Here is an 11330-nt window from a genome sequence, read left to right as displayed (position 1 = left end):
TTTTTAATAAAAAATTCTTGAATTTAAATTCTAAATTTTCATTTTCAAATTTCCGCAGGAGAGACAGAGACCACAGTGTTAAATGAGGTCGACTCCATTGTCCAATAAGCCAGGTGTAAAGACAGCAAATCAAGCCATCCCACAGGATGACATCAATTGTGATTTATGGAATTTTCATGTATGATGTGAACACGTCATTATGTGACATAAGTATAAGATCGATTGTATTTTGGTTACATTGATGACTAACAACACGTCGTGGACAACCACGCAGAAATTTGCCCCGATGAGATGTGGGGCGTGTGTGTGTGTGTGTGTGTGTGTGTGTGTGTGTGTGTGTGTGTGTGTGTGTGTGTGTGTGTGTGTGTGTGTGTGTGTGTGTGTGTGTGTGTGTGTGTGTGTGGGATGCAGACGGCAAAGCAGCCATTCTGTCTCCAGCTCTCCCAGCGTCAGCACCACGGGGTTGCGCGCGCCCACCGACAGCGAAGGACCGTATCGGTTTCAGACCTGTAGAGCTGAACCACAGACGCTCCTCTTCCGGATCCACAAACAGGTTTATCTCGTCTTCTCGGAGCTGGTGCCATTGCCTGAACAAAGAACAGTCATATCCTCGTCAAATAAAGGAACTTGGTGACCAACTAACAGGTGCGTGAACAATCTACAGGTTTGTTGCATAATGCCGTTATAGAACAGCTTCAGAATCTGTTGTTCATTTTCCCAGTAAGTGTTATCGATAGGCCGAGGACATGATCACAGTGATTATATCGACATGTGTAGAATTGCTCGTGTCAAAAGTAAGTGAGACATGATGTAGCCGTCATGTCATTTTCTGTATGATGGGAGCAGTCCTGGAGAGGTCTGGTGGAGCCTGTATCTTGCCAACAGGTGTTGTAGCCTCGGCACACACACACACACACACACACACACACACACACACACACACACACACACACACACACACTGAAGTCTTAAAACGGGAAATACCAGCTTCTTTCCTTATCCAATGTCTTGCAAATGAACATGAAACTGTATTACATGATAAACTAGAGAGACTCGACCTGTCAAAAGAATGAGAGGTGGGCGGTGGCAAGCCGCTTATAACCTCCCACTCGCAGCGTCGGGAACTTCAAGACGCTGATAACACACGTTCTGACATCTCCACAGCTGCTCTGTTGTGTCATTTGGACGGCCATGGACGCTTTAATTAAAGGATTCTCGAAAGCCAAGGACGGGGTTGTGGCAGCGGCTGAGATGACAAAGCAGGGAGTGACTGGAGCGGCGGAGATGACCAAAGACGGGGTTATCTTTGTCGGTAGGTGTTGGGATGGGTTGCCTATGTTGACTAGATACAAGAGGATTGGAGTGTCAATGGTATTCAGATTTAGCCTACTATTCTAATATGCGAATCAATACTGAATAATGCATTCATTTCACCTTTAAAATTCTCTCTTTCCGTGTGGGTTTTCATAAACCAATATTTAAAGTGACTGTTAGAATTGCTCAGTGTGAGATGGAAACTGTAGCATATTCATTCATTCATTCATTCTATTCTTTCCACAGGAACCAAAACCAAGGATGGCGTCACAACAGGTATGTTCAAAGACTTAAGGTGGATTCATGCAATACTGTACCTGCATGAGACATAGAAACAGAAACAACTAGTCAGTTTGCTACTACATCACTACTACATCACTACTACATCACTACTATTATAACCACTTTATTGTTGACAAGTCAGGCTATGTAAAAGACCATGATAGGCCTTTAGGGAATTGAATAGTATATTTCTCAATATATGTCTCATTGAAACTAACAATCTCTTTTACAAGAGAGACCTGGCCAAAATAGCAGCACACAAAGTTTAAAAAAAACCATTTAGAATTGATCACACATACATTAATTACACGGTTACTTGTAAATGAATGAAGGAACAAATGTAAGATCCTAAATACTCGAGCCACCTTTTGATTGCACAGTGGATATACAACATGGTAATAATAGTCCAGTTTGACACCTCAGGGCTGTGGAGAAGGGGAAGTAAATCTGTTGCTTGTATCTGTGAAATGCGGCTGGCTGTCATGGCCGCCAGCAGGGACAGGCTCCTATCAGGTTTTTCTGGTTCGGCCCAGTCTTTAGTAAGTCAAGCACACTTTGCAGCTGTGTTACTCTGGCTTTGTACCCAGGGGTGTCGACTGTATGTTATATAGGTGAATACACATGGGCATTTACTCTGTGTACCCATGCAGACCAGGGAGGGCTGGTGGAGGCAGAAATCGGAGGAGGTGCTCATTGTAATGCATGGAATGGAATGGAATGGTATCAAAAACATTACAGTGAGCCCGTCCTCCGATTCCTACCTCCTCCAGCCTCCGCCTGGTCTATACTATGAAGTTTGCCTCCTCATATGTCTCCTCTCCCTTTCACAGTCGCAGGCAAAACAGTGTCTGGGGTGTCTCAGGTGGGCGGGGCTGTCGTAACCGGGGTGACAGCAGTGGCCCAGAAGACCGTGGAGGGGGCGGGGAACATCGCAGCTGCCACCGGATTGGTCAAGAAGGACACAGCTAAACAGGTGACAGAGACACCTGACACTGCCCTCCCCATACGCAGTATGTGATACTCTCTCCCAACACAGACCGTTTCCCGCCTCCCTGTCTCTTTCTTTGTCACTCACACAGCAGCCATTGGACTGAGATGAATGACAAACAGGCGTGGTTAACTTGGCTTTTGTCTTCTGTTTGCCAGCCAATGTCTTTTTTTGTTTCTCAGGCACTGTCTCACCATCAGGTCATTGAAGTAAGCTAGGGATGAGGCACGATTGTGTGGCTGGGTATTCTTATGACCAAACAGATTTGTTTGTCTGAACTAAAAGGTTTGGGAATAGGCACCATAACACGTTAAGACAGAAAAACAGCATCCACTGGAGCTATTCAGCTACAGCCGATTCAGAAACCTGAATTCAGTCCTCAGCATAGCATTTTGCGACCATTTTCTTTGTGACAGCATATCACTGTTCCTCCTTGGGACAAAATGGCCCCTGACCTTGAATCCTCCCTGCGCTGTAGAGCTTCCTCTGTCTCCACATTGCCGCCATGTTCAGTCCTCAGTCATGAAGAGCAGGACTCGACCATTGTCTGAAAGTCTGTTTTTATAAAGGCGGAGAAGTGAGGACCCTGACAGACAATTTGCTGCTGTGACAGTCTCTGAAGATGAAAAATGATCGTCTCTCTCGTTTCCAAACAAACCAAACCAGAGTCTCGGAGAGATTGAAGTGTGGCTTTGGCCTTGTTGTCGCCGTGATTAATCTTCCCACAGAAGTGTCAGAGCAACAGTGTTTCTCGGTGTGGTCGACCCGTGTTCATCTGTCCAGGTGGATTAGCTGCACGATGCCGCCGCGGGCGTTCACTCAACAATCACCGCGTCGTTCACCTTCTCCTCCACGCGCTCCTTCATTATCTCTGCAGTGCCCTTATTCGCTCACATCAGCCACAGCAATCAAGAGAAAAACCTCATTAATTAGAGAAATTTACCTCATTTCCTTTGCTTTCACTCTGTTTATGAGTACATTAATACAGTGTTAAATGGGACATAATGCTTGAGGGATTTACGAAATGTTCCTTTAATTACCAAGTCCCTGTTATGCAACTGAGTGGAGGAAATGATAAACAAATAGAATGGAATTTCCCTGGGCGAAGAACACGGTTTATTTCTTGTTCAGAGATTTATTGCTGAGAAGAGCCTTTCACCGTAACCTGGTATGGGAGTGTTTGTGATTCCAGAATGCTAATTAGCGAGAGCAACACGCACACGCACACACACACACACACACACCCAGACACACACACACACACACACACACACACACACCCAGTGAAAACGTTCTCTTGCCAAACGACAACATAGTCAGGTCTGCGATGGCGCCTTGAAACCGCAAGCAATCAAACATTTGATTTGGAAAGTGTTCCCGGCGTTTCATCGGAGCAAATTTGCGATCTTTGTTTTCCCTGTCAACGCCCTTCGTGTTTGCACGATCTCCCGTGCGTCGGATTTCTTTTTAAAGAGCTTTTGTTTGTGCCATTTCCTTTGGCCATTGATTCTGCCTCTTTGTCTTCAAACTAGCTGTAATCACCTCCTGTAGGCCTGAGGTGGGAACACAGACTGTGATTAGTCTCATTTCGCAGACAGAGCCCTGTGCTTGTGCTCTGAGACCCAGTCATTATGGCTGTTATTGATATTGATCACATTCAAATGGCAGCCATGTTGAAGCCACATCAAAGAGGGCTCTGCCTCGGGGGGCTCCACAGCTCCCTTTATTTACCCGTCTCTCCTCCTCCTCCTCCTCCTCCTCCTCCTCCTTTCAGTGAACAGCAGGTGAAGCTGCTGAGGCATCAATCCAGTCTTTCATCTGGTTGTCTACACCAGCCCATCAATTAGACAGTGTGAGAGATGGGGTGTCTGAGGAGGGGAGGGGGAGAAAGGATGCTGGTTGAGAAGCAGACGGTTAGTTAATAGGTCTGGGTTCGGAGGATCCCTCGTCAGCCGCTCTGGGTTGACTCCTCCCACAGACACGACCCTCTCGGCGCCACCGTTGAGCCTCATATCCATATCTCGTAGACGTTGATCATTTAGACGTTTTAATCAGAACGGAATCCCTCCGTTTCTGTAAGTACTACAATCTGGATTTTCTTTGACAAAAAATACGACAAGAAGTTATGTACATTTGAGTTCCACCGTGTCGGCGACAGATTGTGTCGATGAGGCGACTGGAGCGGTTTGTGGGAGATGAGACGGCGGTTGAAGAGAGACGGTACCGCCGTCCAGACAGTGCTTATTGGAGGAGGTGGATGCTGGGCGCCGCGCGTCTCTGGCTCGGCTCCGTGGACAGATGGAGGCGCGGTGGGCGGTGTTAAATGGGATGGCAGGAGGAGAGTGAGGAGAGAGGAGAGGGGAGGAGGAGAGGGGAGGAGGAGAGGGCACGTGAGCAGCACAGTAACCGCTCTCAGGTTGTGTCAGCTGGAGCTGGTGGCAATGTCACACACGCACGCACGCACGCACGCACGCACGCACACGCACACGCACACGCACACGCACACACACACACACACACACACAAACACACACACACACCCACACTGGGAGAGGGTTGCTGTCACCTGTGTCTTATTAAAGAAGGTCACAGCAATGCCAAGCAGTAATCAAGGTCTCCTGTCTGCTGTGTGGAACCTATCGTCATCAACTCTTAATGCCTGCTGGCTTACAGTTGCTCTCCATCTCTCCTGTTATCCACCGAGGATAATGAAATGTAGATTGTTTATCACTGAGAACTATATGTCACTAGGAACAATGCTCTTTTCATAATTTTTAATTTGTATGAATTGTGTGCAACACCGTACCCGTAGAGCTGTTACCTAGAAACTCATTCTCTCGATCACATCACCTGCTTTTCACACACTGATGTCAAATCAGTTAATGATAAATACTAGAAGGTTACGTCAGCCAAACAGTTACAAATTCTAGATATCTTGATGATGTCTTTGATGTCGAACATTATTTTGGAGCACCGACACAACACTAAAAACACCCTAACAGTGGAATATAGAAACGACTATCAACTGTGCAGTGGAGAATTGGCTATTTGATCTTTTCACACATTCCCCTGATGTTGACAAAACCACTGACTTCCTGATGGACTGTGACTTTTGCAGGATGATGATTCGTCCAAAGAAGTGGAGATGGCAGGGGAGTCACCAGTGGACCCTGACCACGGTGATGCTGTTGCGGAGGTAGGAACTGTTCACATCTGAAATCTGAAATCTACTATTTATATGACAGAATACTGCAATAACTGGCTTGCAATGCACACCAACTCAGTGTCAGTGGTTTAAACTGAGTGAAGTGAAGCCCTAGCACTTATCAGACACGGTGTCAAGATCGGTTAGTCCTCGAGGTCCCACGTGTCTAGAATATAATATAATATCTGCCATTTAGCTGACGCTTTTATCCAAAGCAACTTACATTGCAGTGAGTGCATACATTTCAGTATATATGGTCCCAGCAGGAATCGAACCCACAACCTAAGCGTTGTTAGCACCATGCTCTACCCACTGAGCCACAGAGGACCACCCACACTGTCGAACTGCCATTAGTTATTAGTGCTCCTCGGGCATGGAATAAGCTGCAGGGCCATTTTAGGAACCTGATTAAGGATTCTTCAGTGGAGGAGAGCTCTTGTTATAATTGATTGTTGTCTGTAAAAAGAAATTTAATTGCCCGTGTAAATTGTGTCCTTTTCAAATCTTGATGTAAATAATAGTGATGTGTGTATATTTTGTAATCAGGGCACGCTTGAAAAAGACACCTTGGTCTCAAAGGGACTTCCCTGAATAAATAAGGGATGCAAAACATTTTTAAAAAGTGGAGGTGATTGTTAACCCCCCCCCCCCCCCCCCCCATGCTCATTTTCAGGAAGATTCCGATGGCTATTAAGAACTACGCACGCAATCAAGAATCAATGACCGAAACATTCCATGTCGCTCTGCCAAGTCCCTTTGTGCCTCGTTGTGGTCCTCTATGGAGTCTGTTCTGTGTGTGTGTGAGTGTGTACGTTAGAGTGTGTATGTCTGTGTGTGTGTGTGTGTCTGTGTGTCCTGGGGTCTCCGTCAGTCCTGAGTGTGGTCTGTCCGCCCTCCTGATCCAGCTGCTCTCTCCAGTGACTCCCTCCCACTGGAACAGCCACCTGGTTATAGGGGGGGCCTGCCTGTCCTGTCGACTTTGTGGCTTTGAAGTAAACAAATACATAAAAACATACTCCAATTTATGACAACAGCACCTAAGTGTCTATTATACAGTAACAATCAACTATATAAATTTGAAAGGAAGTATACTCTATTTTTGTGTGTGAATCGTCCCTGTTTCGTGGCGGACCACAGTGCTGAGGTATTTGTGAATTTATATACTGTAAATCTTTATGTTCTCACTGTGCAGATTAACATATTTGGTGGAGTTTGAAACACGAGCATGGAACCAAACAGTTTAACTAAATGTGATGTAGATTTCTTTACATTTGTTAAGTGTTGAATAAAGTATGAACAGAAAATGACGTCTATGTGTGTATACAGTACAGCAGTTTGTCTTATGTGTCCTGTTTCTCTGTGCATGGGGCAGTGTTACATTCACATTTACATTTATGGCATTTAGCAGAGCGCCTTCATCCGAAGCCACTTACAACAAATACATTACTGCTGTTGAGGTGTGGTACAGCCACCTACAAAAGAGTGGAGGCTGGTGGGGGTAGAAATCGAATGCTTTCCCTCTGATTTCTACCTCGACCAGCCTCCCCTGGTGTGATGTGATATCTGATGAATAGCGTGGTACGGAGGGATCAATAAGATGCTCTACTTCAAGGGTTATTGTGACTGTCCGTTAGAATCACAATCCATCACTTCAGTCGTGTTATTGGCAGGGACAGGGGACGTGAAGCTCACGACGGTAGGAACAGAACTGATATGGAGGCGGTCTCATCAGGTATCAACATGCCTTCTTCATGATGTCCTGAGAGAGACACGTGGCACAGAGGCTGGTGGAGAAGGAGACAGAAGGCAGGATGACACTCCCCAAAGGGAGGGCTGTGTAGTCATGTCAGCTCTCTGTTTGCAGATGAGATGCCAAAGGAATAAATCACCAGAGCCACAAACAAGGTAAATAACATGTATTCACACAGGATGGTTTTTTTTGTAGGTTCTTAATAATTAGGCTGTCAGACACAGACACACATGACTTGTTCATCCAACAATAATTCACCCACTTCCAAACTTACTTTCCCCAAATGTGTGGTCTCGAATTAACATGGATTACAACGTTCTGTGCATATGTTCATATTGAGAGATACATGTATTTTCCATCCTGTCACTGAAGAATTCTGGGAGCCAAAAGCGCAACTAAGCTCATCAAAACATGACACAAGTAAAATACTAAGAGACGGTTAGAGTCACTAGATTAGGAGGAACCATTTTGAAATGGAGGTCTACCTGAACCTGTCCAGTAAGATCATTCTCCTCCCCTGTCTCCTGAACGTTTTCCCCTGCTGGATCTTTCCCTTCTCGTCTGAGTATCAGAGCTGATAGAGGTACTGTAGATGGAAGCTGTTCCAGGCCTCCCATAGGCTCAGCTGTTCCAGGCCTCCCATAGGCTCAGCTATTCCAGGCCTCCCATAGGATCAGGGGGAAGTGTGTGGGTGGGGTGTACAGGTCGCCATGGCGCCTGTCACAGCAGAGGCCCGCACCAATTAGCATGCGCCCTAGAGGTTGAACCTGCCCAGCGCTGATGCCCTCACAGGGGACTGGGGCTGGAGGCTTACAGTATGTGGTAGCTGTACTGCACACACACCCACACACACACCCACCCACCCACCCACCCCCACACACACACAATTTAACGACTGCATTACATCACCTTTCGGTCAAGACAAGTACAATAATCTCATGTACATAAATCCTGAGAAACAAACCTATTTTGTTGTCTCTAAGTCAGTGGTTCCCAAACCTTTATGTGTCGGTTATTTTGTAGCCTAATTGATATTCTATGAACATTATCCTTACATATTAGACATTGTGATAATATTATTCTGTTGGATAGGGTGCATGCATTTATTGTTGGTACTGAGACTGCAGTCGGCTATTCAACAGGACTGTTTGGGAAGGTAAATCACAGATTTATTTACCCCGGGGGTACACGTACCCCACTTTGACAATAGTGGCTCTAAGTGATTCAAGTGAAGGTCAACATAATTGGTGACCATATCTGTGTCATAAAGCAAGATTGGTTCCCTGGACACACTCCGTAGTGAGGAACTACCGTCATCCAGACATTGTTGTCTTGTGCTACACAGACACTGCACACTGTCGTCAATGAAAAAGATTTGTTTAATTACTAAACATTGTCAATCACATGAGAACTTAAACTCAAAACACCTAACATTATTCATCGTGTGCTGTTATAGATGCTGTATCTATCCATTTTACTGACAAATATTTGTCATTGTTTTATATTAAACTTGTGTAAAGTGTAAAGAGAGGCCACCTGCATTACTAGTATTGTTAATCCATTGGGCATAATGAGTCTGCCTGTAAAACAAGATTCAAATGAGCCGGTATTCTGCGACCCTTAACAACATTCCCTGAGGGAGTCTCTTGGTATTTCTAGGCGTGGGTAATTGCCTGAAGAATGTTTCCCTAGGTGTCTGACATCTTGATTCATGTGTGAGGGAGTCTGCAACATGGATGTATCGGAAAGTTGTACAGGAAAACCTGTTGCCAAAGCACACTGTCAGTGTTTCCTAATGCACTAGCCATGCCCTCCCTCCCCTCCCAGCTGCCCCCTCTCTGAGTCCTCTGAGAGATGAGAGTGAAAAATAGCGGGCATACACGCTCATATCACTATTTCCCATGGGGCTGTGAGGGCCGGGCAGGCTCCACCCGCCTCTCCGCTAACAATGCAATGCTAGCTAATGAAGAGAACGTGGCGCGTCTTCGGACGAGAGTAACGATGCCCCATTTAAAACATGTCAAAACCCTGCGAGAGTTTCAAGGGTGTCTGCCACATTCTTTGTGGCCCCATAAAAACCCCATGCCGAACCGAGAGAGACCGTCAGTGGCAAGTCAGGGCCAGCGAGGGAAACAGCGAACAGGCCTTCCTCCGGTGGTGGAACTATTACCCAAGAAACAAAGCAGATCCTAAAAACACGCCACACACACTGCAAACATGAGAGGAGCGTCCCTTTCCCAGAAGACCGTGCAGGTGAGCGGCTCCAGCAGCAGCAGGATGAGGGTTCAGAGCTCGTCCCCCTCGCGCTGCCGCGGATCCTCGTACAACCGCGGACGTTCCGGATACCAGGGCGGCACGGCCGTGGAGCTGGGCACGGAGATTCACCAGCACCATGCCAACGAGAAGGAGGAGATGGACGAGCTGAACGTGCGGTTCGCCGGCTACATCCAGAAGGTCCAGGCCCTGGAACAGAGGAACGCTGCCCTGCAGGCTGAGCTGGCTGCCCTTCAGGCCCGCTTCAAGGGAGGCCCCACCGGCATCGGCGAGGAGTACGACCTCAAGTTCAAGGAGATGAGGGAGCTGATCGAGAGCCTGACCAATGAGAAGGGGGCGGCCGACATTGAGAGGGGCTACATCGAGGAGGAAGTGGAGGTGTGGAGGCTCAAGCTGGAAGAGGAGCTGTCACTCAAAGGTAGGCTCTGCCTCGGGTTACTCGATAGATCTGATCTGCTGGTACCATTATATTCTAGATTTCTTGACACGTTTAACTGTTGTAGTGATGATGAACCCTTGAGGCAATCGAGATGATCAGTTACTAGTGTGTGTATTGTGTGTAGGATTCTACATTCTATCAATTCTTTACTTTCCTTGTGAAACCATCAACGATGTCACACTAGATTAAAAAGTCTAAGATTGAAAGGTCTAAGTTGGCCGATAATTAAGTCCTGCTGGTTACAAGCACTCTAGATACTATCACTGTAATGGCTACTACTGTATTACCGGCCAACATTCTCCATCTTAGACTTTGTAATTAAGTGTGACATCCTTAATGGTTCCTCTAGGAAAGTCAAGAATTGATGGAATGTATTACTGTGTTTGACCTAACCCACAATCCCTTTGGGGAATTCCAGAGGAGGCTGAGATGATCTTGCGAGAGTTCCGCCAGGATGTTGACAACGCCACCTTGCAGAAGGCCGATCTGGAGAGGCGCGTTGAGCAGCTGGTGGCTGAGATCGAGTTCCTGAAGAAGCTCCACGATGAGGAGGTGGCTGACCTCATGAAGCAGATCGAAGACTCCAAGGTAACGGCCGAGATGGACGGCGACCGGCCCGACCTGGCCGCCTACCTGCGCAACATGCGCGCCGAGATCGAGGCGGTGGCCGCCCGCAACGTCCAGGAGGCGGAGAAGTGGTACAAGGGCAAGTTCGACACGCTCAAGGAGCACGCCGGCAAGCACGAGGACCAGATGAATACCATGAAGGAGGAGATCAGCACCTTCCACAACCAGGTGACTGACCTGCAGAACCAGATCGACGGGCTGCGCGCCCGCAACGCCGCCCTGGAGCAACAGCTGGATGACATGGAGATGGCTCACCTGGACAAGGTGGGCGGCCTGGAGGGCATCATTGCCCAGCTGGAGAGCCAGCTCTGCGAGACCAAGCTGGAGATGAGCAAGTACCTGCAGGACTACCAGGAGCTGCTGCACATCAAGCTGAAGCTCGACGCAGAGATCGCCACCTACAGGAAGCTGCTGGAAGGGGAAGAGAAGAGGCTGGGCATCGCTTGAGAGC

General features: G+C 47.3%; 2 protein-coding genes across 4 annotated transcripts; both read left to right on the top strand.

Annotated features, from left to right (window-relative positions):
- Positions 1-489: 489 nt before the first annotated feature.
- LOC310805310 (uncharacterized protein) lies at positions 490-7096 on the top strand. Of its 3 annotated transcripts, none has more exons than XM_083670914.1 (6): positions 490-664; positions 1165-1312; positions 1561-1590; positions 2427-2569; positions 5703-5780; positions 6463-7096. In XM_083670914.1, exons 2-6 carry the CDS (start codon positions 1192-1194, stop codon positions 6481-6483), a joined length of 393 nt encoding a protein of 130 aa, XP_083527040.1. In that variant the 5' UTR covers positions 490-664; positions 1165-1191; the 3' UTR covers positions 6484-7096. The 3 variants fall into 3 exon arrangements, with proteins under 3 accessions (XP_083527040.1, XP_083527038.1, XP_083527039.1); XM_083670912.1 differs by having other exon boundaries at positions 495-645; XM_083670913.1 differs by lacking the exon at positions 490-664 and having other exon boundaries at positions 1030-1312.
- Positions 7097-9756: 2660 nt separating this feature from the next.
- Positions 9757-11326, top strand: LOC310805150 (vimentin; the record flags this gene model as incomplete). Its single annotated transcript, XM_083670719.1, has 2 exons — positions 9757-10231; positions 10671-11326. 2 exons carry the CDS (start codon positions 9757-9759, stop codon positions 11324-11326), a joined length of 1131 nt encoding a protein of 376 aa, XP_083526845.1.
- Between the last annotated feature and the right edge of the window lie 4 nt (positions 11327-11330).

This window comes from Argentina silus (genome assembly GCF_951799395.1).
Source record: "Argentina silus genome assembly, chromosome: 5".
Taxonomy (NCBI): Eukaryota; Metazoa; Chordata; class Actinopteri; order Argentiniformes; family Argentinidae; genus Argentina; species Argentina silus.
This window is presented reverse-complemented; position numbering and strand designations above follow the sequence as displayed.

Excerpts from the sequence above, each read along its gene's own strand:
- LOC310805310 (XM_083670914.1), top strand. The coding sequence starts at position 1,192 with ATGGACGCTTTAATTAAAGGATTCTCGAAAGCCAAGGACGGGGTTGTG. Across the intron at positions 2,570-5,702 it reads AGAAGGACACAGCTAAACAG|GATGATGATTCGTCCAAAGA; the intron begins GTGACAGAGACA and ends TGACTTTTGCAG. Across the intron at positions 5,781-6,462 it reads ACGGTGATGCTGTTGCGGAG|GAAGATTCCGATGGCTATTA; the intron begins GTAGGAACTGTT and ends GCTCATTTTCAG.